The 27,693-nt window shown below is 46.2% G+C and overlaps 3 protein-coding genes across 3 annotated transcripts; all 3 read left to right on the top strand.

The window, feature by feature from the left end:
- Positions 1-85: 85 nt before the first annotated feature.
- On the top strand, positions 86-1,303 carry PCYB_114770 (ornithine aminotransferase; the record flags this gene model as incomplete). Its single annotated transcript, XM_004223356.1, has 2 exons — positions 86-944; positions 999-1,303. Coding segments are annotated over 2 exons (1,164 nt in total), but the record flags the coding sequence as incomplete, so codon positions are not given.
- A 2,038-nt stretch (positions 1,304-3,341) lies between these two features.
- On the top strand, positions 3,342-6,163 carry PCYB_114760 (hypothetical protein; the record flags this gene model as incomplete). The annotated part of the gene is made up of 2 exons (XM_004223355.1): positions 3,342-5,894; positions 6,119-6,163. 2 exons carry the CDS (start codon positions 3,342-3,344, stop codon positions 6,161-6,163), a joined length of 2,598 nt encoding a protein of 865 aa, XP_004223403.1.
- A 1,942-nt stretch (positions 6,164-8,105) lies between these two features.
- On the top strand, positions 8,106-26,372 carry PCYB_114750 (hypothetical protein; the record flags this gene model as incomplete). Its single annotated transcript, XM_004223354.1, has 2 exons — positions 8,106-14,787; positions 15,397-26,372. 2 exons carry the CDS (start codon positions 8,106-8,108, stop codon positions 26,370-26,372), a joined length of 17,658 nt encoding a protein of 5,885 aa, XP_004223402.1.
- Positions 26,373-27,693: the final 1,321 nt, after the last annotated feature.

Raw genomic sequence — 27,693 nt, 5'->3', positions numbered from 1 at the left:
GCCTATTTGTTTGCTTAATTGTATGCCTATTTGATTACTTGTTTGTTTTAATTTTTTTTCCCCCGCCCCCCACTGTAGAGCCAAAATGGACTTCGTAAAAGAACTCAAGAGCAGCCAAGACTACATGAACAACGAGTTGACCTATGGAGCACACAACTACGACCCAATCCCCGTTGTCCTCAACAGGGGAAGTGGCGTTTTTGTGTATGACATCGAAAATAGGAGGTACTACGACTTCTTGTCGGCATACTCGTCGGTAAACCAAGGTCACTGCCACCCCAACATCCTGAATGCAATGATAAATCAAGCCAAAAAATTAACAATATGCAGCAGAGCATTTTTTAGCGATTCCCTCGGTGTGTGCGAAAGGTATTTGACAACCCTATTTGGCTACGACAAAGTGTTAATGATGAATACAGGAGCAGAGGCAAACGAAACAGCATATAAAATGTGCAGAAAATGGGGTTATGAAGTAAAAAAAATACCAGAAAATGAAGCCAAAATAATTGTGTGCAACAATAATTTTTCTGGCAGAACTTTGGGATGTGTATCAGCTTCTACTGATAGGAAATGTAAAAATAATTTTGGTCCCTTCGTTCCAAATTTTTTGAAAGTTCCTTATGACGATTTGGAAGCATTAGAAGTCGAACTACAGGACCCAAATGTGTGTGCATTTGTTGTTGAGCCAATTCAAGGAGAAGCTGGAGTTATCCTTCCATCCGATGGGTACTTCAAAGGAGTAGAAAGACTGTGTAAAAAATATAACGTCCTTTTTGTAGCCGATGAGGTACAAACAGGTCTAGGAAGAACAGGGAAATTATTATGTACTTACCATTATGATGTCAAACCTGATGTGATTCTTCTTGGGAAGGCCCTTTCAGGTGGCCATTACCCCATTTCAGCCATTTTGGCTAACAATGATGTTATGCTGGTGTTGAAGCCAGGTGAGCATGGGTCTACTTATGGAGGCAACCCCCTTGCTGCTGCCATTTGTATAGAAGCGCTCAACGTTTTAATTAATGAGAAGCTTAGCGAAAATGCAGATAAGTTAGGTGGACCGTTCTTAGAGGCTTTAAAGAAAGAACTGAAAGACAGCAAAATCGTTCGTGAGGTTAGAGGACGAGGTCTACTCTGTGCTATTGAGTTCAGGAATGACATCATTAACGTGTGGGACATCTGCTTGAAATTTAAGGAAAATGGACTTATCACTAGATCTGTGCATGATAAGACGGTTCGATTGACTCCACCACTTTGCATTACCAAGGAGCAGCTCGACGAATGCTTGGAAATCATTTCCAAGACGGTTAAATATTTTGATGACAGGTTGTAGAGATGCTCTATCGTGTAACGTTTTTTTTTTCCCTCCTGGAGGGGAAATGAAACGTCACGCGTTGCACTGCTGATGAGAGTTTTTTTTTTTTTTTTTTCTTTTTTTTTTTTCTTCATTCTGCAATTCCGTATACTTTTTTTTTTACCTCTCTTTCTCCATCTTTCCAAACGCACGAAAAGGGGACCTTCGGCCTAATGTGTCAGCTGTATTAGTGGACGTGCACATATGCGTGAGCGCCTTCCCCTCTGTATGTGTTTTGCTGCTACATGTAGAGAAGTAATTTGCTATGTAGTTTTTTCCTCTTTTATTCCTTTCTTTGCTTTTTTCGTTTCTGTGTGTGTTTTCTGTAGCGTGTAGCTTTTGATCTGAGTTTTGCCGCACGACGTTTTTCGTTTTGCACTTTTAATTTTTTTTTTCTTTTTTTTTCCCCCTTTTTTTTCGCTTTTTTTTTCCCATTATTTTTCCCTTTATTTTTCCCTTTTTTTTCCCTTTTGTTTGCCCCTCCCTTTTCATGACCTTGCGTGCCCAGTTCGTCCCCTTCTACTGTTCACATTTTCTCGTGCGCGTTCTGACCTTCTCCCCGTTGTCCTTCCGTGCACAGGGTGAAATGCCTTTCTCCCCTCCCTTCCCTACCTCTTTCATCCTATACGCTTCTTTCACCTAGCGAACCTCTACCATCTTCCTCCCCCCCTCCAGTTTTCCCCAAGTGAAACTCCCCGACTGAAACTCCAGAACTTTTCTGTTTTTCTTAATTTCTAACAACTATCCTACGTTCGCGGCTTCGGACCATCGTCCCCACCACGTCCGTTTATTTCGTTCCCTCCTCCTTTTTGTTCACCAGCTTTATGCTCCCCTTTCTACCTCCTCCTTCCATTTCGGTTATCCTTTTAAAATAAAAAAAAAAAAAAGGTTTACCGCTCTTCCCCCTCTTTGCTTCCATCCCACCTTGCTGACTATACTTGCCATCCCGTTAGAGATCTAGGGCACTTGTTTGATAGCAGAGTTTTTTTTTTTTTTTTTTCCACTCCACGTCGATCTCTCAAAGTTTCCTTATTTCTTTGTCCTTGCCGCATGTCCCGTTGTGCCACCTATTCTATCGGCCTTTGATTTGTATGGGCAGCGCGCGCCCTTTTTTTTTTGCGTGTGCCCATTTTGTGTCCATTTGTCGCATGCACATGAACGCTTCCGCACGGCCATTCGCTTGGGCGTTAACTCTAAACTAACAACGTCGGGATGATTCCCTTAAACGAATAGGCCATTTGTACCACCTGCACTAACAACCATTGAGGGGAACAGCGCCCCGGAATAGCGGTACGCCGTGTGCATACAGAAGTATATGCACATGTGCATGCACATGTACGTTATTTTTTTTTTTTTTTCACGGCGACGGCACGGAAAAAAGAGTTGTTTTCTAAGGGCCTGCCCCCCTGTCACCAACTTAGGTTTTTAAGTTATTGGACCATGTGATGAAGGGCATGGCATGGTTAGAACTGTTGGGTGAGCGGTTTTCCGACTGAGTTGCCTAACGAGTGACCGAACGGTCGCCATATGGGATGATTAACCAACGAACTAGTCGACCCGCTTTAAAACGGTAATATGCGCTGCATCGCGATTTTTTTTTTTTTTTTTTCTTCTCCCCAACGCCATTTTTTTAACCACTCACTGGAGACCTTCGCGGATGCGATGTATTGCCCAAGTTGGCGGGCGCCCCATCCCCTGGTGGGTCTCTCCCTGTGGTTACACATGCAAAAGGGAGCCCCCCCGCATGGTTTGACCCTCCTCCGCGACACGTACGTTTAGATAACCACATGCGCAGCAGTGTTTCACAGGTGTATTCTGCAGCTGTATTTTGTAGCAGTATTTCACAGCTGTATTTCGCAGCCGTATTTATGTTGTACATGCGCATCAGTTGGGCCCCCTCTTTCCCCCTGAATAGCGCGTCCAGGGGAGTCTTCCCAAGTTAGCGCTCTTGCCCCTCTATTTCATTTTCCATCCATGCTGTGCGCCCAACATGGAGAACCCCCCTACGGAAGACGCGGTCATACTGCAGAGCAAATTGCAGTACGCAATGCACAATAGTGAAGTCAAAAGGGAGGTCAAAAGGGAGGCCGAAAGAGAGTCCAAAAGTGAGGCCAAAAGTGAGGCCGAAAGAGAGGCCAAAAACGAGGTCAAAAACGAGGTCAAAAATGTAGTCCAAAATGATGAGGAAGACATAACCAATTTTATAGTTAGCAAAAAAATGAACTTGACAAAGGAAAAAAGCGAAAACGTAAAAAATATGAAAAAGCTAATTTCAAAACATCCCGATATTTTTATCAAGTCGTCCATCCTATCGAGAGAGTTCCAACAAAGTGTACAGGACATCCAAATCGTTGTCGATGACTTAAGAAGTAATTGCGAAAAAATAGTAGCCTTTTTCGAGGCGGGTCATCATAAGAGCAGCATGGAGGGGATGAACCTTGCCAACAGTGTACATGACAGCAAAAGGAGTGGACTTCCTTCAGACATGCTCAAAATTCCTTTAATAATTCACCGGAGTAACGAGAAGGGAGACGTGCACGACAGCATGAAATATTTGCCCCTGTGTGGAAGGGTGAAATTATATCTGTGTGCATTGTTCAGCTGCGAATCGAATGATCGCAATTTGGGGAACTATCTCCGGAGTTATAAAAAAAAACTCAACAAAGAAATAAAGAAAACGAGGGAACTTATTCTCCAGTTGGTCATGAAATGTGAAGATGTGGCCACGTTGAAAGTATACCTTCAATACCTGGGCAGCATACGAGATTATTTTTTGTTACCTCCAGGGGGGGGAACAACAAATGAGAAGTTTTCGAGCGAAATGAAGAATGGTGAAAATTGCCTGAACGGGTCAGGTGAAAAAAGGGAAAATAACCTTACCTGTTCAGGCAGTTTTTCTTATTGTAAAGAAGGGAGAATGACGAACGAGGAGTACACGCGGCACACATTCTTAACGCTCAAGCACTTTCGCATACTACAGTCTGTGAGAGAGCAACTGGAGAAAAAAATAAGCAAGCAAAGAACGAACAACTCGTTGAGTGCACCTGAAATTGTCCAAATATTTTTTCACGAAATTGCAAACTTGAAGAGCAGCTACGAGAGGCTGTTCCATTCCGTGGACGTGAATCTCTTTAGGCACGTCGTGTTTCTTTACTATTTCGCGCTTTCCCTCGTGCATATAAAGATAAAGCAGCGGAGTAGTGCGAACAAGCTCCATGTAGAGAAGGGCGAAGTAGAGAAGCGCCACGTAAAGACGCATGAGGGGAGCACACACCTCACGAATACATACAGCCATAATTTGCTGAGCAAACTCAACCGAGAATACCTCGCAGGCGAATTGGCAAACTGTACGAAAGAGGCGAACGCGTCGTCCAGACAGACCAACAGCGAACAAGGGGGACAACCTCCCCTGCGCCTTTTTTCCAACCAAAGGTACCCCTTTGTAAATGTAAATAGCGCCCTCTTCAACTACATGTATTACTGCGTTTTCTTCAAATGTGAAAAGGAGGTTTGTTTCCTTCCACGAGGGATCGAACATGAGGAGGAAAAGCTGCCTCACTGGGGGAAAAATAAAACGGCAGTTCCCCACAGGAAAAAAAAAATCAGTGCAAAAAAAGAAAAGCTACACGAGTATGCAAATACGTCACGCAAAAATCACTACTCTTGGGTGAATTCCTTATACGAGGAAGGAAACACAAAATGGAAACGAAAAAAAAAAAATGAAAAGATAACAAAAATGAAGCACAAATTTTTTTCCCACTACATAACAATACAGACGTTGGTTCAAAAGGGAAATATAAAAGACTCGGTTCAGTATTTGTTCCAGTGTCGAAAGAGTTGCGAAGGAACTGCCTCTGCTGTGAAGGAGAACAGGAAAGCAGTTTTCATAAGGGGGTTAAATGCGCCTGTCCTTTTTGATAACATTTTAAATAAAATTTTTGTCCTGTACGTTTACCATTTTTTGGAGCGAACCAATTTTCACTTTTACGAGAGCGTTTTATTTTTTGATGAGAGTGATCAGCAGGAGTTTGCTCAACCGGGGAAGAACATCCTATGGGTCCTGCGCGAGCACTTGCGCAGTCGAAAGGGGCAGCAGCACCCGGAGGGGACCGACGGGCAGATCGACCGGCACAACGATCAGCAGAACGACGGGCAGATCGATCAGCAGAACGACCGGCAGAACGATCAGCAGAACGACGGGCCGATCGACCGGCTGGGCGACACCCGGGAAACCCTCCTGCACCGCGCGCAACACACACTGAAGCACGCCTTCCTAAACTCCTACTTCCTCAACCTGCTGTTCATCCTAAAAAGCATAAAGCACTACGTAGATAAATCAATAACCTACGTCGTCATTTTATTATTCGAAGACTCATTCAAGAAGGTGATAAAAAATTTGGTCATGATTTATTTGGGGAATCAAAACATGTACCTTAAGTATTCCACGTTTCACCTAATTATGGAGTCACTTTTTAAGACCATTTTCCCCTTCACCTTTTTGTTCCTGTCGCGTGTTTTTCAAGTGGATACCTCCAGTTCGACGGTAGGGGAATGGCCAGTCCAGCTGGGGCCCACCCAGTTACGCACACCAAAAAGTGGTCAGCTCAGTGGTCAGCTCAGTGGTCAGCTCAGTGGGGGGGTCGGTCATCCCTGGGGGGGTCATCCCTGGGGGACGTGTGTGGCTCAGTTGCTCATTACCGCCTTAGTAGTCACTCTAATATATTTTTTTCTATTTATTTATTTATTTATTTTATTTCCCCCTTTCAGGAGAGCATTTTTAATGTCCTGGACAGCTACGGAGTTGGCGCGTGAGGGGGCAAGCAGGCCTTCACACCCTGAACGGGAGGGGCTTCCCCAAGGCTTCATCCGAACGACGTTTCCAAGTGACCGCCGCGGCTGCCACATCCAAGCGTCCGAACGTTCACGCGTGCACACATGCGCGTACGAAGCAACCCCCCGGCTGTGTCATTCCCGCTTTCTCATTCCCGCTTTCTTCTTTCCACGAGGAAAAAAATTCCAGGGGGGCTCCTTCCGAGCTGGTTAAGCTTAGTCAACGTGAGGCAAACGTGAGGCAAACGTGAGGCAAACGAGAGGTGATTTTTTTTTTTTTTTCGTTTGGCTCCACTTGGGGGAAGTTGTTTTTTCCCCCTCCACGACCATCACCGTTGTTAAGAGGGATGCACAGAATGCAAAAATGCAAAAATGCGAAAATGCGAAAAAACACAACTTTACATGCTCGCAAATGGAAGCATAAACAGGAGCAACTTTTTTGCGCAACGACGGGGTCGCTCGAAAAAAAAACCCGCGAATGGGAAAATGGAACTCCGAGGGATGTGAACGCGTAAGGGGTGAATTCTCCCCAGTTTTGCCATTTGTGGGGTGTTTCCAGCTGCCCTTGGGTCAAAGGGGGGGGGATGGAGGTGTTATTGTGTCCCCTATTGTCCCCATGCGGTGGGGAAGTAGTGTATGCAGCTAGCCAAAATGGGAACATCATGCCGCTTTGCCCAATCGGCATACTAACATAAACTCCACGGGATGCACAAAAAAAAAAAAAAAACTTCTGTTTCTCGCGGGGGTTACTACTGTGTTCTTACTCACCCATGCAGAACACACCAGTTCGTCGCTACTAAAGTGACAAGGGTGGTGGCGATTTATTTTTTTTTTTTCCACTCATTGGGAGGAGTGAGCAGCGAGTAGGGCGTTTATGTCGAAAGGGAAAAGCGAAAGGGCAAGTTTCCGGGGGGGGGAATACCAACCCGGATCCCCAAGTTGCGCCAGGCAGCCAGCCCAGCCCAGCCCCCTTTCGTATGCACTTTGGGAAAAAAAAAAAAGGAGGCGGAACAATTGCGCAATGGGCACCAAACGGGTGTTGAACAAAACGAAACAAAACGAACACAAGAACAGGGAAAAAAAAAACAAAAAAAAATAAACAAAAATATAAAAAAACAAACAAACGAACAAGCGAACGAACGAGCAAAATTTAAGCACTTTGCGTATACATATGGTTTCCTTTTTTTTCCATATGTGAAATTTTGCTCGCATTCGTACAGTACTGCATTTTTTTCACCACTTGCGTTCTTTTCGTTGTTCCTACGTTGGTTCTCCTTCGTGTTTATCCATCTGTTTATCCATCTGTTCATCCATCTGTTCATCCTTCTGTTCACCCTTCTGTTCACCCTTCTGTTCACCCTTCTGTTCACCCTTCTGTTCACCCTTCTGTTCACCCTTCTGTTCACCCTTCTGTTCACCCTTCTGTTCACCCTTCTGTTCATTATTGTGTCACCCTTTTTGTTCGCCCCTTTTCGACGTTCGTGCGCCCACTCCAGCTGCCACCCTCCGTGCAAGCTCTGAAGCCGCGCGGAGAAGCAGCAGTGCGCGCCTGCACGCCGAGGGAGCTTTCCCGCCCTCAAATTCACCCCAAGGGATATAACCCCTTTGTGAAAAAAAAAAAAGAAAACTTCCATGCTGCGCGTATATGCGTACAACTGCACGTGTACTCTTCCCTTTGAGCAACCAGCGGAGTGTCCCGCGTACATAGGGTTATAATGCGTGGGACAGGTTAAGGGAAAATAGGGGAAAAAAGGCACGTCGTCACGCCGGCCCGGCGGTAGCGCATCGCGGGTGGGGCAGCTTAACAGGGCAGCTTCAACGGGGCAGCTTCAACGGGGTAGCCTCTGTGGGAAGTACGCTCCCTCCGAAGAGCCGCCACCCCAGAAGTGCCGCTCCCCCCGAAGTGCCGCCACCCCCGCGCAGGATGAAGGGCGAGGCAGGGAGGAGCCCCAAGGGGGAGCCGCCCATCGAGGTGTATCTCCAAGTGTACCAAAAGATAAGCATCTACTACGAGTGTGCAATTAACGAAGAGGAGAGAAAAAATAAAAGAATGTTGAAGAAAAATAAAAGTATTCAAGAATTGAAACAAATACAGAAAGAGTTAATCGATTTCTTTGATCAAAATGTGGAGCTGTTTTCAAACCCCTTTCATTTCCTACAATACCAAGAGGAGGATGTGAACAAAAATGACCTAAGAAATTACATCACGGATAATTACTCCTACTTATTGACCTATATGGAAGATATAATAAAGTGTTCTGTGATGCTTAACCGAAGTGCAAGGTGTGTATGCTCCATGTTTAATGAGGTATATCAACGAATTCAAAAGGAGTGTATAAAAAGCGAAATGACAAAATCGGAATTTATTTGTGAAGTTTTTAAGTCCTGTATTGAAAAGGAAAATTTAATCATTATGATATTTTTTACCATTTTGAATTACCTGAACAGAAATGAGAAAGTCGGAGTGACTACGAAATATGGACGGTTCAGGTCGTCCAAGAATAATGAGTACTACAGTGAGGAGAGGGAAGAAAATTTCACAGACATGGAGGGGAGGAAGCGCCCACAGGGGGGGGCGGACGCAGCAGGCGGGGATGACGCAGCAGGCGGGGAAGACGTAACAGGCGGGGAAGACGGAACAGACGGAGCAGACGGAACAGACGCAGCAGACGCAGCAGACGGAGCGGACGCCGACGATGACGACTTAAGGACGTCCAGCGGAGCCACCTCCTCGTCCAACAACTCAATCAGCAGCCTGCGTATGCCAAGGAGAGTCTCCAGGGAGTACAACTCCAGCACGAGAATTAACGGAGATAGATTTTCCCTTTACATTTTGATCCAACTGATAGAAAATGATCTCGTAGAAAACATACTCTCCGAAGTGGAAAAAATTTTAAAATTTCTAATAAAATACGATGATATTTGTATTAAAATGGATTACGTTTTTAGTTACAAAGCTCATAAAATCAACGTTCTGTTTAACCTGGTGGATATCCTTTTTTTATATTTTTCAAAATTTCAAGCCACGAGCACTCACGTCACGAGTTTATTTAAGCTCATTAACCATGTGGTGTCGGCAAAGTACTTCGATTTTGTGACTACAGATCATTACGTGAAGGAGTTGGACAGCCTTCTCTTTGTTCACGCGAGGAAGAAAAAGAAAAAATTTTTCAAATACTTGAGGACTGTTCGTAATAATAAATTCGTTTCCCAAATGGAGGAGTACTACCGATTGGATATGCCTGTGGATGCAGTTGGACAGATAGGCCCAATGGAGGCGATCCCTTTTGGCAGTCAGCAAACGGGTGTTACTGCTCACAGTGGGAATAGTGGGACTGGCCCCATTTTGGGAAACTTTCTTGGAGGGGCGGAGCAGAGGCCGTTTGGAGGGGCGGAGCAGAGACCTTTTGGGGGGGCGGAGCAGAGGCCGTTTGGAGGGGCGGAGCAGAGACCTTTTGGGGGGGCGGAACAGAGGCCTTTTGGAGGTGCTCCCTTAAGTGGGGGAATCCCCGCGCAGGGCAACGTCCCGAGCATCTTAATAAATGGCCAGGAGGGGGGCGCACCAGGAGGTGCAGCAGGGAGTGCACCAGGGAGTGCACCAACGGGTACACCAGGAAGTACACAGACAAACGCACAGACAAACGCGCAGGCAAACGCCCCAGCAACCGCGCTGCAGAACTATGGGAGCGACTTCCCGGGTGTGTTTCCCCCTCCAAATGCGTCGCGGGACGGAAGGCACAAGCTGTATGAGCAACAGAGCGACAAGCTGAGGAACAACCACTACCTGAACCGATGCCTAGACTGCCAGGGATACTGGTACAACTGCAACTGTAGCTTAAACGACTTCGACATGTCCAGCCTAACCCTAACGACGCAGATCAGCCTGCTCCTCATACTGTGCCTACACCCAAACGTAGAAAAATATGTGTACGAGAAAAAAAAAAATATCGTTGTAGAGGAGACCTCCCCCAGCAAAGAGGATGTTACTTACCTACTCGAAAGGAAAAAGGAAAAAATTAATTTTGAAAGTTTTTACTATCCTGACACGTGGAGGTATAACTGTATGAGTTCACACAAGGAGTTGAAGCATCTCAACAGTTTGAAGAATACCTACTCGGTGAGTTCCTCCTTCATAAAGCAAAACGTGTCACATTATTATGCCTTTTTTACTAAAATCAGTGAGGAGGAGAAGAGAAAGAGGAAGAACACAAAGAATGTTGAGAGGATGGGTGGGTCAAGACAAACGTCAGCAGAACAACATTTTCAAGCTGATGATTTTTGGAAATGTGCAAGTACATCCGAAGTAGGAGAAGTATCAATGGAGGTAGATCCAAATGTGATAATTTTACGATTTGTTGTGAGTTTATTCACACACAATAAGGAAGAAATTTTTTGGGCCATCTTCGAAGGGAACTTCTTCAGAGTCATTTACGACGTGGTGCTTAAAAAGATATCAAGTGCTACTCTTGTTGGCACCCTCATGTTTCATCTCTTTCACAGTTTGTTCGGATACTCCTTTATAAAAAATTCTCGCACGACGGACCTTTGGAATGCTTTCATAGATTTTCACATAAAGAAAGACTTTCAAATTAGGCGGAGGAAGAAGGGGGAGGTATCTCTCGAAAGGGGAGTACCCCGAGTGGGGGTGGACCACACGTCTCCCCTGGATCACGCGTCTTCATTGGGGCATTCCTCTCCCCTGGATCACGCTTCTCCCCTGGATCACGCTTCTCCACTGGGGCATTCCTCTCCTGTGGATCTGCTCTCCGGGGAGGGAAACCACTCAGACGAGGCGCTCCTCCTCGTGGACGCGTCCGATTTTTACAGGCCCCGGAGAGGAAAGGGGACCTCCTTCCGAGAAGAAACAACCTCCCAATACGGACCAAATAACATTATACACATATACAAGCGAAAGGGAGAGTACATTATCGACGTGCTGACTTTTTTGAAGGTCCTTTGTAATAACTACCCCCGATTGGTAAAAAAATATGTTTGCATTTTGAAGAGCGTAATTAATCGATACCATTCCCGTATTATGGAATTTTCTCAAATGGATGAAGCCGTTTTTCACCACAACGTTGACCATCAAACGAATGAGTATGCCACGAGGAAGGGAAGTAGCGACTTCGCGCATCTATACAACGTGAAGGAAAATAATTTAGCCAACATTAATGAAGAAAGGAGAATAATCATCATGAGATATAAAAATTTAAAAATAATTGCTGAAGAGAAAATGAGAATCTGCTTGGATTTTTATTCCGACGTTTTTGTAAACGTCCTAGATTTTGCATCCGTTTTATGTAACAACCTTTACGATCTCAAAGTGATCGAACATGTGGTTCTTTGTTTCAAGACTCCACTAACGGCAAATCTGAATATATTCAATCTGACGAAGAAGCTATATAGTCAGTTTGTCTCTACTCTCCATGGCAAGTATAACGAATTTTCAAAAATTTCAAATCAGCAGCATATCTATGAAAGGACAAAAAATAATGACAGGAGTAACAATATCCTTCATTTTTTGGATGACAGAAATTTTATGAATGGGAGTAAATTTATTGAGAAGGATTCCTACAGGAGTGTCTTAAACGGGAGGATTTTTTCAACTCCATCTGTGGATGGCTCAAGCGGAGGTGGAGGGGTGGCAGGCTCTACTGCGTTTCGACCTACAGGATTATCTACACATGGTGGAGGAGGCCACCTCGTAGGAGGGAATGGTGATAACAACAACAGCTGCTATGTCACCTACCTGCACTACTTCAAAATTCTGCTTATTGAAAAATTGTTTGAGCAGAACAACGCTTTGAAGGCCATTTTGAAGAACCACCAAATAATGGAGTATCTACAGAACAACAACGTTTACCTGAATAACCTCATAAAGGAGAATGCATTCGTGGAGAGACACTTGGTGGAACGTGGCGTGTTCAAGTATGACCGTGCCAAGTACGAGGGGTTCTGCAAGAGGCTGTCTCTGCAGAGGGACCAGCACGCGGGGTGCGTGCGCGAGGCCAGCCGGCTGCTGCAGGATATCGAGCTGGGTACGGAGAAGCTGCGTCCCTTCGCGGGCTGCAAGTTGGTGCAGAGCGGGGCGCCGGTCGCGCCGGTCGCGCCGGCCACTCCAGCTGCCTCGAACGCGGCCAACGCGGTTGGCGCGGTTAACGCGGCTGCTTCCACAGCTAACGCCTCCACCACCGCTAGCGCCACTGCCAGCGGCGCCAACGCGGACACCCCCCTGCTGGTGAAGATCCTCGAGCAAGAGAACTGTATCGACTACCTGCTGGAGGAAAATAAGCTGACGGAAAATCTACTGCGAGAAAATAATTTCCTCAAATGTGAGTTTAACAAGCAGAACATAGTGGACGTACTGTTCCGAAACAAATTGGACGAGGCGCAGCTGGAAGGGCTGAAGACAGTCACACAGAACGAGTACGACGTGAAGCAGATCTTAGAGTACGAGGAGAAAATAAAAAGCATCAGTAAGAATAATGATGGGTCGTATAACAACAAGGAGGCAATCAAAATATTTTTCGAGGAAAACAAAAACGCGATAGATTTCTTTCTAGATACTAAACCTAAAGTGTCTATGTTTAAGGACGATGATTTGACCTCCACTAATGAAAATATTATGAATCGAGCGAAAGTGATTCTCAAAAATGAATTGCAGAGTGAGAGAAAAGGAAGCAATATCGATGCAAGGTACCTTTTAGCAAACATTTTTGAGCAGAATGTGTATCCATATAACTGCTTGAAGATGTTGGAGAAGTGCCTCCTGTTCCTCTCCTCTGTGAACAATAACAAGCTCTGCTACTACCTGCCGATTAATAAAAATCTCTTAATTGACTACATCCTGCTGGAGCAGTACGAGGGGGGAGCCACCGGAGTAGGAACCAGCGGTGGAGGTGTTGGCGGCGTAGGAACTAGCGGAGGAACCAGCGGAGGAGGCATTGGCGGCGGACCCAACTCCATGAGCGTGGAAAGCCTCAAAGCGGAGCTGAAGAAAAGCACACAGTACCACCTCGAACACGACAACAATCTATTTAAAAAAAAAAACCGAAAGTACAATAATTTAATTTCCCTTGTCGACACAGAAAATATGATCAACACAACAAATTTTAAAAATATATTTATTCACAATTTGAATCCAAAAAATAAAACAAATGAAGCAAAGGACAAGAATATCAAACACTACAGAACCATGCACCTATTGGATATATTGTACGATATTATTACAACCAAGTATAACTCCCAAATTGATATCATCGATTTGAAATGCCTTTCTTTAGAAATCCTTTGCTCCAGCTTTGTGAAAAACTCGTCATCTGCTTTATCCGTTCTGTGCACCCTTACGGATGTCTTCCCTGATCTGTTGTTCGAAGCTACCAAGAGATATAATGAACAGAATGACCGAGTGAAGAAACACTTCGAAAAAATGGATAGATTAGTCTCTTTGGGACATCTTAAAAGTAACACTTTGGATATCCTAGCCAGTAATTTCACTACCCCCTACTTTAATCTCAAAATTATTATCACCTTTATGAAATGTGTAAATTTTTTACTCTACATGATTGGTATTAAAAGAAAATTTAATCTATCCCTGACTCGAATTTGGCACTTCTTCAATAATATAGATAAGATTGATGAGATAGACCGGAAGATACGACGCAGGCAGGAGGAGCAGCACCAGGGAGGAGGAGCAGCAGGGGCAGGGGCAGCGGCAGGAGGAGCAGCAGCAGCAGGAGGAGGAGCAGGAGGAAGAGGCGGGGGGCAGGACCACCGGAGGAAGGGCTACTACTCGGACCACCAGGGGGATGCCTACCGCGGCGGGAGGAAAACGCACAAAGGAAAGAACTACATCTTTTTCGATATTTTTTTCAACTTTGACCGATTTTTTGACGAGCTCTACACGGAGGATGAGGAGGAGGAAGAGGAGCCTGAAGAAAATCAGGGGGACTGTCCTGGCAGAGAGGACGGGGATCGCTACGACCAACAAGCTGTCCAAGGCGGCGGAGCAGCGAAGCGGAAGAAGAAGCACTCCAGTAATGTAGCTCTTGGTCTTGGAGGTGGAACGCAAAGCGGTGGACACCAAAACGGCGGAAGCAACAACGCAGTAGGAGCAGCTGGAGCAGCGGGATGGAGCCTGGGTGGGCGGAATCAAAATACAGACCCACAGCATGACGATAATGACGACGTGTATGAAAATTGCTTGAAAAAAAAACTAATGATTGGGGACTATGAAAAAAACGTGTGCAAGCATTTAATCCTACTCACCAACTACGTAGTCCAAAACGTATTCTACAATCTCGTAAACAATTTTGTGTTAAAAAAAATTAGGGATAAGAAATACGAAAATGAAGATCAGCTAGAGGAGAATATAAAGTGGGACTTCTTTATGAACCGACAAGAAAACTCGCTCTTTAGAAGGAGATACAACTACTACATGCAGAAGTCAAAAAATATCGAAGCTCAAATTATCAAATTGCAGAACGAAATTCATGTCAACACGACGAGCATTTTGCAGATGGAACAGTTACTAAAGCAGAATGCTATTCCTTTTGAGCCATATGTTCTTGCGCAGAGAATGCTGAACAAGTCCTTTGCCGAAGTGGGTAATTTTGGGGACTCTCTTTGTTCTCATCCTGGTGGGACATCGCCCAGTTTGTTATCCCCGTCTCTCTTCAACCAGCAGAGCAGCACTCCAGGTGGAGCGTTTGGCACAGGTGGAGCGTTTGGCTCAGGTGGAGCGTTTGGCACAGGTGGAACGTTTGGCACAGGTGGAACGTTTGGCACAGGTGGAACGTTTGGCACAGGTGGAACGACTACTACACTATTCAACGAAAGGAACCTGCTCGGAGTGAATTCTTCACCGCTATCAACTGGGGTAGCCAACACAGGGACCATGGGGACCACAACTGCAGCGTCGCCCTTTTCCTTTACAAAATCAGATAACCAAGTGGGGGGTACATCTAATTTAGGAGTGTACGGCAGTGGCCAGGGCGCTCAACAATCAGGACTGCTAACCTCAGCGGGTGGTACAGGAAACCTTTTCGGATCTACATCCAGTAATTTGCTGAATAGCCCATCAGGTGGTGGTCTCTTTGGCACACAGAGGGCGGGGGGCGCCCTTTCCGCCTCCCCCAGCATGGCAGCATCATCAGTAGAGAATGCAAGAACAGTGTACGAGTCTTCCGCTCGTTGGGCCTCCCCCTCTCTCGCAGGGACAGCGACAACTGCGCTTGGGGCGGCAACCCCTGCGGCGAGCTTCTCATCATTCATGTCCGGCGGGACGCTTAACAAAGGAGCGGCAGTGGGCACCACGGGTGGTCTATTTAACACCCCAACGAGCGCCCTAGTAACGAACAGCAGCACGAACAAACCAGCAGGCGGATCTTCCCTCTTCGGATCCAACATGACCTCATCCACAAGCTTGTTCGGCCCGTCGAGTAGCACAAATAGCGGCGCATTTGGGTTCAATCAAAGCGGGGCTGCGTCCAACAGCGCCTTGCTCAGCAACACGAACAAGCTTTTTAGCAGCCAAGCGGGGGGCACATCAAACCCGATGCTTCCACAAGGAGGAGCCTCCTCAGGAGTAGGTGGATTAGGCCAGGCAGGTCAATTAGGCGGAGTAGGAAGAAGTCTCTTCGGAGGCACGCAGCAGAGCGGAGGCAACCTCCTCGGGGGCGGCATCTCGTCGAATCAGCAATTTTTGCAGAACAGCGGAGGCTCTCAATTTACAAATGCAGCATCTAGTGGCGTCAACAAGCCCAGCTTGTTCACCCCAGTTAGCCAAAACAGCGCCTTCCCGAGCACCTCCCTCGCGAGCACGTCCCTCGCGAGCACATCCCTACTCTCGGGCACCAACAGCAACACATCCAACTCGTTGTTCAGTACGAATAGGACAGGTACCAATGCATCGTCGAGTAGCTTTCTTAGCGGCAGTGCAAACACGAACAGCTTGTCTAATCCGATGACGCAAAATAACGCAGCGAGCAGCTTCGCAAATGCTGTACCACCAGGAAGGGATCAAAGTCAGAGTTCTAATTTTTTTATGCCTTCACAGAGCACAGGCTTGTTTTCACAAGGGGCGGGTACTTCCTTGAGTAGCAACCCCATGCAGAACCAGATGAGTAACCAAGGAATGCAATCAAACTCGGGATTTTCCTTTATGAACAAGTCTCCCGCTTTAGGTAGTGCCGTCCCAGGAACAGCCACGTCCTCCCCCTTTACGAGTATGTTGGGAGGAGGGACCACCCCCTTGTCCAGCATGGGCATGGGAAGCGGCATGGGCATGGGCAGCGGCATGGGCAGCAGTCTAAGTGGAGGCACGTTATTCGGGGGGGGCCTATCCGGCATAAATAACTCACTGGGACAGAACAACGCAGGGAATTTCGGCACCACCATCGGAACGAACAACAGTCTGAACCTTTTTTCAGGACAAACGAATTCGTCTCTGCTGTCCGGCCATCAGGGTGCTCTCCAAGGGACGGGCCTCTTTGGAAGTGCCAACTCGTTTGGGATAACCTCTCAGCTAGGAGGACTAGCCGGATCGGTCCAGAACGTGGAACAGCTTAAAAGCCTTTACGAAAAATTGAAACTGAAGACCAACACACTCTACGCAGAGGTATACAAGTACCGATACGAGTTGAAAAAAAACGAATATAATTTGCTCAAGGAAAAAAAGATCCAAGTAATTAAAGAAAATAAAATGAGAGAGACTAAGAGTAAGGCAGACATAAACTTCAAGGATAAAGAAATGTATGTCCTGATAGTGTTAGTGTTTATGTATTTTAAGTTAATTTTGAAGGGACCATTACCCGTGAGTGATAACAACAGAAGCATGAACAGAGTGATGAATGAGAGGTTTGATTTTTCTTGCGACTTCAGACCGACGATGTATCTATTTGATCAGATTTTAGGAGAATCGAACAAATTCATGAGTATATTCCTGAATGTAATTTTCCTTGATAACATAATGCATGAGGAGAATCGGGCTCTACAGGAGATGATTCTCAAATGCAAGAACTATGTGGACTACATCAGTGTGTGTGGCCAGCGGAGGAGCCTCTTCCTCAGGAGGGGCGGGGCAAGCAACATTAGCGCGGCTTCTGGCGGGGCAAGCAACATTAGCGCGGCTTCTGGCGGGGCAAGCAACATTAGCGCGGCTTCTGGCGGGGCAAGCGACCATAACCAGGCTGCTAATGGGGGAAGCGACCTTAGCGCGGCTACCGGTGCGAAGAGCGACGTGTTCAGCTCAGCCACGTGCCAAGTCTACTACGAGAAGAAGATGCAGTACCTCACGTGTTCCTACTCGAAGGGATTCTACACCTCCCTGTTCCTTTGCAGAATGAAGGCCCTAGGGTTAGACATCCTAAAAATTCTCTTCGAGCGAGACGTGCTGTTCATCCATATGTATACCCTCTGGAAAAATGAAAAAATGCTACACAAAAAAATTGACAAATTCCATTTAGACATCAACCTGGTGGAAGCGAATGGTATGAAGACTGAGGGTACGACCTCCGCGAGCACAGGGGGAAGGGTAGCCAATAGGGCACCTTCAGGAGCAAGTGCAGGAGGAATGGGAGGTATAGGAGGAATGGGAGGAACTGTCGGAGGAGCCGGCGGAACGGCCGCCGCCCAAGCTGATGGAGACGGAGGAGAAACCCATACAGGAAAAGACATCAGCATGACCGAATCGTTGTGCACCCCAATGTGCGTCCACAATTTCTTGTTCAAAAATATTAACGTAAATTCCAGGACGACCTACCTTGTACTTCTGTTGAAAAATTTCCTGAGAACAAAAGAAATGGATAAAATAATCATATATCTCATTCTGCAGATTTTTATCCGAGATTGTAGAACCACAATTAATATCCTCAAAAGAGACAAAGAATCCTTTAATTTTCTGAAATACGCTTTGCGTACCATTTTTACATTTCACCTGAACAGGCAGAAGTTCATTAACTGTTATGTCATTTCGAATAGGACGATTAAGATGGAAAAAATTGTACATAATTTTGTGGACCTTCCTCTGTTGTACTTGCTAAGACGGTCTCCTAGCCGTAGGGGAGGCGGGGGAAGTGGAGCCCCTTTTGTGAATGCCAAACTGAAAAGGAGACTCGCTACCCAGGGAGGGGGAGGGATGATGCGCAGTAAGGAAGTGCTGAACACTACTAACTGGTTAAGTTACTTGAAAAATCAGAAGGAGAGAAATGGCGGAGCTGTGGAAGATGAGGAGAGTGACCCTCGTGATGAATGTGCAGAAGGTCATCTACCTGGTGGGGGAGGGGCACCCCGAGGGGCGAAGTTTCGCTCAGGAAGGAAAAGACCAACGGCCATGGGCATGGCTGCAGAGCACCCAGTTAATAGAGCAGGAATGCAGAAGAACTCCCATAGGAGGGGGGGAGGAGCAGATGCCTATATGGATTACAATGATGAAGGAGGAGCAAACCGTGATGAACAGGATGAGCAGGATGAGCGGGGCTATGCTGATGAGAGCAACTCGTATGGAGACACGGATCAGTATGACGATGCTGAAGGTGAATACGATGAGGGGAGTTACTCATCAGATGGGGGAAGTTACTCATCAGATGGGGGAAGCTACTCTCCATATGCCGGTGGAAGCCACTCTCCGTATGGCGGTGGAAGGCACGCTCAGGAGGATGGCCTCTCCTACGACGACAGCGATGAAGACGTGGATGGGGACGACTTGGTGAAGAAGGACCTACTCTACCTGAGCGATAATGTCTACGCAGGGGGCAAAAGCAGAGGAAGGGAATTAAAAAGGTCATACAAACCCGAGAGACGACGCCTCTCCTCCAGAAGGAGAATGAGACAACCCCAAATGGATGACGAATTATTAACCACCTATCGACGTCTAAAGTTGAAGAAAAAAAAACAGATGAAGTACATGTATGATTACCTCTCGGATAACGATATAATAGATACCATAAAGAGTAAAAAAATTTGCGTTTTTTATGACAATAAAGAAAAGGAAGAGGATAAGGACAACCTCAGTTTGTATAACATAAATTGCGAAGAAAGTAAAGACTACTACTGTAGGGAAGACTACTATAGGGAAATAAAATCGCTTGACTCTAAGGTGGTGGGATATTGCAGCTCGTACAATTTTCTCCCTATTAACAATTTCTACACGGAGAAGTACGACTTTTTGGAGACCGAGCTCGTGCACGTGAGCGATCTCAGACTCTACCTCTATGTCAAGTCGTTTAAGCGCCACGCGTACTTTAAGAGGCTGCTCAGGATAGAGAACGCAGTCGGCGCGGGAAGCGGTGGGAGCGATGGAAGCGGTGGAGGAGGAGGAGAAGGAAGACAGGACGCGCCGACTGGCTCACCGATTGGCCCACCGACTGGCTCACAGATTGGCTCCCCACCTACCGCGAGCAAAGCAAACCCCAACGCGCAGGAACAAAAGGGAGGGAAAATCCCAGTGGGGGTGGGAAGCGGCGTGCAAGGTGGTCGCGGTGGTCACGGCGTGCAAGGCGATCATGGCGGTCACGGCGGTCACGGCGGTCATGGCGGCCTTGTGGCCCCCCCCAACGCGCAGGAAGAAGCCCAGGCACTCGCCAACCAACGCAACAGCTACGACCAAACGGATGAGGCAAAAGATATAGAAAGGACGATCGAGAGGGAGTTAAAATTTTACGATTTTTTCAACCGACTTAACAAATTAAACGAAAATATGTTGTTTCCTAGCCATTTTCAAGACAGCAGAGACGAACACATGAAGTACGTTGATCACATAAAAAAATCGATTAGTGGTGAAAGGGATATTTATGGCAAGGCATACCAAGATAGCAGCTTGCTTGTTCCGATAAAGGAGCTGCTGAAAGAGAAGAAGGAGGAGGCAGCCAAAACGCTCAGCACAGAGATGACGAGGAAACAAATTTTATTGAATAACGAACTGTGTGAATGGATAGAACTCAGTCACCTTGTTAATGTCGACATTGACTACAACGACATAAGAAGACTCAACAAAAATCGGGTCCTCAACAATTACAGTAAAATTTCCATAACGAAACTTATTCTTTATTTTTATGAAGTGCTTACAAGAAAATTTCTTTTCCTGAACAACTCAGACTCACTGATTGAGAATTGCGTTCTGTCTCTCCTCGGTTTGTCTTTCATTCCAGCTAAGCACAGTGACAAGAAGAATGTACTCACTACCGTCGATGAGGGCATGGAGATGGAACAGCAGTGCTTCCTCAGCACCATGATCGACAGTGTCATCGTGGACTTTTCCTCCTTCGAGAGTGTGAGGGAGTTGGTGCACGTGGATTACCGCCCCAGGGAGGAGCAGCAGCAGGTGGAAGGGGTGGAGCAGGTGGAAGGGATGGAAGGGATGGAAGAGGAGGAAGAGGAGGAGGAGATGGAAGAAGAAGAAATGGTGAGCAGTTATGCTGACTCGCGCCTCCCCAAAGTGAAGCGCGCGGATACGTCCCTCAGGGAGGCCTCCAAAAAACGAACCAAACCCACCACCACCAAAGAAAGAAAAAGCGACTACTACAAAAAAAATATCCACCTGAACAGCCTGAACAACTGGAGACAATACAACATATTCGAGAAGAACTCCTACCTGACCAAAAGTCTTAACATAATATACATGATTGTAAAAAATAAAAAAATAAAAGATTACATAATTTTTCTGATAACTACCATGTGGGTAAATAAATTTAATGTGTTTTATTATCTGACCCAAAATGTAGATATACATAAATTAAAGGACACAGAAAAAATAATTTTTTTTAGAATTTCATTCCATATGTTAAATTTGTTTGTTCCCATCATTGACCATATATTGAATAATATTGACAAGTACGTGGAGCAGTTCATGGATATGGATTTCTCTCTTGGGGGTGAAGAAGATGGAGAGGAAAGAAACGACGACAAGGGTGGATTGGTTCCAGGTGAAGCGCAGTACAGGAAAAAGGAACAGAAAAAAAAAGAACAACAGGGACGAGAAGGTCAGCGGGGACAAAGAAATGTGAACCCATTTGACTCCATCGTTAATGAAAATAATTTCAGTGAAAAGAAGACCCTCTTCGAGTTCCTGAACCCTATCTTCAATTGTGAAAATGCGAATAATTTTGTGAGTCACTACCTACACATGATCAAAAATTATAACAATAGCTATTTGAAGCACTACATTTATCACTACTATTTGTTTAATTACGATTTTCACTTTCAGAGTGTGTTCAATTTTTCCAATGTTGAATTTTTGCACTATGTGAAGAGTGACACTGGTGCGCAGTCGGAGGGGGTGCACCTCTCCCTGGAGAGGAACGTCCATGTGTTGTATACCAGCATCATCAACACGTATGTTAATTTTTGCGGCGTTGGCGGTGTTGGCGGTGTTGGCGGTGTTGGCGCCGGGGGGGTGGCCGCGTCTCTCATGCGGAAGTACGACGACCCCCTGTCGCAGGCTGACGTTTTGGTCGAGCTGGGCCCAGACGGAGTGCCCTCCCCAAGTGGCCATGACGAGAACGAACATGTGGAAGATGCCCAAAGGAACAACCATCTGAACGGTTCAGGCAAAAATTTCAACTTTGAGCATTTGAATGAGATTATAGGGAATAAGACCTACCTGCGGAGGTTCCTGAACAGGTACTACCTGAACAGATACCACCTGAACCGGAGTTGCCTGCAGGGAGGTGGTGACCAGGTCACCCGCAGGAGGAGGTCCTCCAAGGGGCCCGCAGGACGCACAGATAAGCGGGGGAGAAGCCGTAGACATAGGGGCAGACGCAGCGGAGCGGATGGAGCACGCTCGAAGCAGAGGTACCTGGAAAAAAGCGTATACATTTTTAACAGCCTGAATTACCTAAACATTAACTATAAGAACTGGCTACTAGTGTACAAGACGTACATTGAAAAGGTGACCTACCTAGTGGACCTCATCCTGAAGATCAAGAACAACAGAGTGAACAAGAAAATTTATTCCCTAAAAAATTACCTGTACATAATTAACAACATACAAAAACACCTGAGGGGAATCACATGCATTATCAAGTCGTCCCATTACATTAACTTCAATATTCAGATCACGCCGATTATGTTTATTGTGTATCTTTTTATCACCATTTTTTTTTTCTCGCACAATAATTGTTTTGCGTTTAGCTACCTGGCACGTACCAACCGGGGACTTAAGAATCTGCTCAAGGGTAGGAAGAAGGAGGCGGCTTTCTCCCTGTGCGGTGAGAACGGCGAGTCGGACGATCAAGCGGATGGGAAGGCGGACAGAAAAGGGGATAGCAAAGCGGATAGCAAAGCGGAAAGCCAAACGGATGACCGAACCACCGGGGCGAAGGGCCCCCACCCGCAGACAGAAAAAAACCCGCAACGGGATGAGGCATACAAAATTGAGCACTTAAAATATCATAAAAAATTAAAAATGTCGAATTTTTTCTCCAAAAAAATTCTGAACAGAGAGTTTGAAGACAACGTGTTGAGGCTTCCCAAAAGTGGTGGCGACGTAGAGTACGATGGGGGGACAGTGGCATCTGCCTATTCCAACACAAGGAATGCGCTCTTCAGGATGAGAGGAGATAATCACATGGGAGGAGCATACATCCCGGTCGCTAGCAGAAAGAAGTACAATGGAGAGGCAGCAACCTTCCCAGGAGAAGACGAAGCAGAGCTCCTCCAACACGGTGGGGGAAAAAAAAAAATATATTACGATGTGCATAGCGAGTATGCAAAGCTGATCCTAAAAAGTAACGAATTTTTCGATGACCTCCTAGAGCTGTTCATTTTGTTAATTACAAAGAAACACCCCATTTTAAATAAATATACCATTATCTACATATACGAATGCTTGTACACATTGCTGAATATTTATCATTACAATTACATGCACAGTGGAGAAGAAAATAACAGCATTGGTCAGACAAAAAATATGTTCCTCTCTCTGATGAAGCGAATCGACCATGATGTACTGAACGATTTTATTTGCAACCTTTTTATGGATTCCTACAAGAGATTTATTACCAACAAGAATTTTATCATTCCTGTTTATTTTTACAGTAATGTATACAAATTTATTGATTACAACACGGAGGTGTTTCTCTACACAAATGGGGGAGGAGCCTCATCTGGGCAGCGCACCTTCGGGAGTGAAGAGGTAACTACGTTAGGCGGCACTGCCTGGATGGATGGTGACCTGTTTGAGGAGGAGAGCTACCCGGGGGGGAGAAACCTGGTGAGCTTCCACTTTAAGGACCACCTGAAAAACAAAGTCCACCTGAATAATCGAAGCCTGAACATATATGAGGAAGCCTTCTGTTGCAACTTTTTCTACAATCGGAATGACCTAAATGTATTAAGTATCAACTTGCTGATCTTTCTTCTGAACAAAATCGGAATACACGAAATTGACATTAAGATAGACGAGCAGAATATAAAGAAACTCATTAAGGGCAACCTATTTCTGATTCATAATGGGAAGGAGCAGAACCAGAGCCACAGCCACAGCCACAGCCACAGCCACAACCACAGCCACAGCCACAACCACAGCCACAGCCACAGCCACAACCACAACCACAACCACAACCATAATCATGACAAAATTCTGCACACGTGCTTTTTACTCAGCTCCCTTTGTGACACCACCTACGTGAACGAGTTTGTACAAAAAGCAGACCTCTTCAATTTGTTCCTAAGTAGCAACATCTTTGATCATCTATATGAATATAAATTTAATTACCTCTCCTCAAGTATCCCCTTTTTGACATTTCCCACCAATTTTTTGGACAACAAAAATATTTACCTCCCTCTTCCCTCTCTCATCATTTCATACGTAACTGTTATTTTAAAAATTGTTGACAAAAAGGGTCTTCATTTATTCAGATGGATTGGAAATTGGATTATAAAAAATATTCACATTTTTGTCAACCATTTGATTGTAAACAATTATTTGATGAAATCTAAGGAGATCACTCACGAGGTGAATAACTTCACGACGTATAACCACGAGCTTGTGTATAAGTGCCTGTGCTACGCCTCCACGTGCAACTTTTCCAAGCAGGGGGGCGGGTCCTCACACAGCGTAGCAGCAGGGGAAAGAAGCGATGGGCGGGGTGGAAGCGGTGGACGCGGCGGAAGCGATGGAAAGGGACGAAGTGACAACCGCGAAAATGGCAACCTGCGTGACAACCGCGAAAATGGTGACCGCCTCACCGAGGGGGGGGAGGACGCAGCCGGGACGTGGACCCACCCGGGCCAACGCCACGCGCAGCGAGACTGGCTGGGAGGAGACCCCCATAAGGAGAAGGACAGAGCCAACTCGGAGGAATTCAAATTTATTAATCACGCCAACATGGGGGCAGTCAATTTGGATATAATCTACGCCAGCACGTACTACCTGCTCAGACTGTACAAGAACTACCTCCTGTACATACATCAGAATTACCTGACTTTGAAGAAGCTGAAAATAATGAGGACGAAGCGGGGGGGAAAGGGACTTGGTAGCAGAAGTGTCGATGCGAAGAAGAAGCGAAGTGGCAACGGGATGATGATGATGGGACAGGGGTTCATCGAATCGGATGATGACGAGGGGGTTGGTCACGAAGGGGATATTATGGAGGACGCTTCAGGGGAGAGCAGCGACGATGGTGCGAGTGAAAATGACAGCGCAGGGGAGGACGAGGGGAAGAACCACCCCCCTGGACGAATAAACCGAAGGGGAAGAAAACCTGCAGGGGATGCCCCCCAAGGAGGGGACTACTACGATAGGCACTATGACTACTACCACGACAGGGAGCAACAGCGCGATGAGCAGAGGAGGAGAAGCACCAGTGGAAGAAGTGGAAGAATTGGAACAAGTGGAAGAAGTGGAAGAAGTGGAAGAAGTGGAAGAAGTGGAAGAGGGATGGACGCCCCGCCAGGCCAGAACTACAGCCCCAGCGTTGGTGACCCGTTTATCGAAAATAAGGTTCACAGTATGGGAATGGCGTATCCTTCTTCCCCTGTGGAGCAGTACACACATCATGCACCGAATGAGGAAGGAGGACTACGCAACAGTGAAGTTCACAGCGAAGGGAACAGCGATGGAGAAGGGGATGAAAGCCTCCCACTAAATGCATCACTAGATACGTTAGGCGCATCACTGGATACGCTAGACTCCTCGCTAAAATTCGAATACAACGAAATTTCTCTCAACATTTGCAACCTAATCAAGGAACACAATTACATCCTCCATTATATTAAAGACCTCTTAAGTATCCTCTCCATTTTTGTGGTATACGATATCAGCATGATTGATGAAAATGAGTTACTGAATAAAAATCTGAACAAAAGTATGCTCGAAAAGAGAAGAAAAAATATAAGAACTCATCGTATTTTACAAAATATCATCCCAAAATATTCCATCAAATTTCATTGTATCAATCTTTGTCTTGACATCATCGAATATGATATCGGATTGTATGATGAGTATGTCCAGGAATCCAAAACAAAATATTGTGAATATATAAAAATGGTTATAAAGGTTTTTATGAACACTTGTTTTTATTTTATCAATTTGATCAAATTTGAAAATTTTTTTATGTTGAAGAGTGTATCCTTGGCGATGAAGAAGCTCACAAATATTATTTACTTTTTATTAAATAATTTGACATCGAAGGAGAGGTCTTCTCCTGAGCAGAATTTTATGCTTAATTGGTTGATCTATGACAGGGCTGCAGGTGGAGCAGCGTACGATGCGCAGGGAGGAGCTGGAGGGGTCAACGAGCAGAGGAGCCACCCCTACCAGCCGCACTCGCCATACCACTCCTACCAGCCGAACGAGCACGAAATCAACACGGAGCTGTTTAACGCGGAGTACAACCTCTTTGGGGAGAAGAAGGCCGCCACAGGAGGAGGAATGGCCACTTCCACCTCCGCTGCCACAGAGAACGTCAAGAAATTTTTCGAAAACATAGAAATTGACATTCACGTCATGAAGAAGATACTTACCTGTGTGATTTACTTCACGTACGCCATGCTGAACAATCAAAAGGTGAACCAAATTAACATCGAGAGCATCAACCTCAAGCATATTAATCGCATCGATTTGAAGAAGCTTGCCAACTCCTACCTGGAGAAGAATAACATCCTCAACGTTTTCACCTTCATCCTGCAGCGCTCCACGCAGATCTACTACCTCATCTACAACTACGCGGCGGCGGGGGGGAAGCGGTAAGGCGGTAAAGCGGTAAAGCGGTGGAGCATGGGGGCATGGGAGCGGAGGAGCGGTGACGTCTTAGGTGTAGCGCCCATCCTGTGAGCCGCTCTACCCCCACCCCTTGTTTTTCGCCTCTCCATTTGTTACCACCTGCACACGTTCCACTCGCCAGCTCGCACTTTTCGCACGTCCCTTTCGCACTTCCTTTTCGCACTCCCTTTTCGCACTCCCTTTTCGCACTTCCTTTCTCATGAAGTGACTCCTCAAAAAAAAAAGAAAGGGGCACACACAAACGAAAACAAACGTTTAAAAATTGTTTACGGCGCGCACGCGTGCACACGCGGAATGCTCAACTTAAACTGTAAATTTTTAAAATTTTAAAAAAAACTTTTAAAAAAAATTGCACCAAAAAAAAAAGCCACATGTGGTATTCATGTGTGGTATTCACGTCGGTTATCCACGTCGGTTATCCACGTCGGTTACTCCCGTGTGTCGTTCACGTGTCTTCTTGACGTGGGGTGAGGGCGCGCCCCCGCGGCAGCTCTGCCATTTCTGTGGGGCAGCTTTGCCATCACCCTGGGCGTTTGAAAAAGTGTTTTCTCCTGTCTCTCCTTTTTAACCACACCGGAGAGACACCGCTTCACTAGTGGGATAGCACTCCACTGGAGAGGCACCGCTTCACCGGAGAGACACCGCTTCACTGGAGGGGCACCGCGCCGGGCAAACCTCCTCAACTTGGTGACTGCGCCGTGGCGCGGTTAATAGGCGGGGTGGACATGGGCGTAAAAGTACTTGTTCGGGTAGTCGTCATCGTTGAGGTCATGGCTGTGGTCGTGACCATGATCGTGACTGTGACCGTGCGTGTGGGGGGCCAGGCGTTGCGTCACCATAATGAGAATAAACGCAATTATGCACGAGGAGCAGAAGCTGAACCATTTGGCAAATCGGATCTTGCGACTGAACTTTTGCTTTATTTCATTTAGCAAAATCTGCAAAGGGGGGGGGAAGCGGCGGAAACGTGCACGTGGGGAGGGACTGTCTGTCTGTCACGAGTGGCACCGAGTCACTTCAGTGCACCTTCGAGGCGTTCCACATGTAGGGGGGGGGGGCTTATCTATACAACTACCACACGTCTACATTATATATAAGTATATATGCATACATGTACATATGTATATAGCACATAAGTGTGTATTTTTTTCTTCTTCCGCTGGCGCACCTCGCATCCGATGAAGAGCAGCGTCCCGATGGAAATGGCATTAATCACACACGTCACTTTCTCGCCTGCGGGGGGGGGGGAAAACAAAGGTAGCCGTGGCACATGGGTGTAAGTGCTAAT

This window comes from Plasmodium cynomolgi, chromosome 11 (assembly GCF_000321355.1).
Source record: "Plasmodium cynomolgi strain B DNA, chromosome 11, whole genome shotgun sequence".
Classification (NCBI taxonomy): Eukaryota; Apicomplexa; class Aconoidasida; order Haemosporida; family Plasmodiidae; genus Plasmodium; species Plasmodium cynomolgi.
The sequence above is the reverse complement of the archived record's forward strand: the minus strand, read 5'-3'. Positions and strand labels throughout refer to the sequence as shown.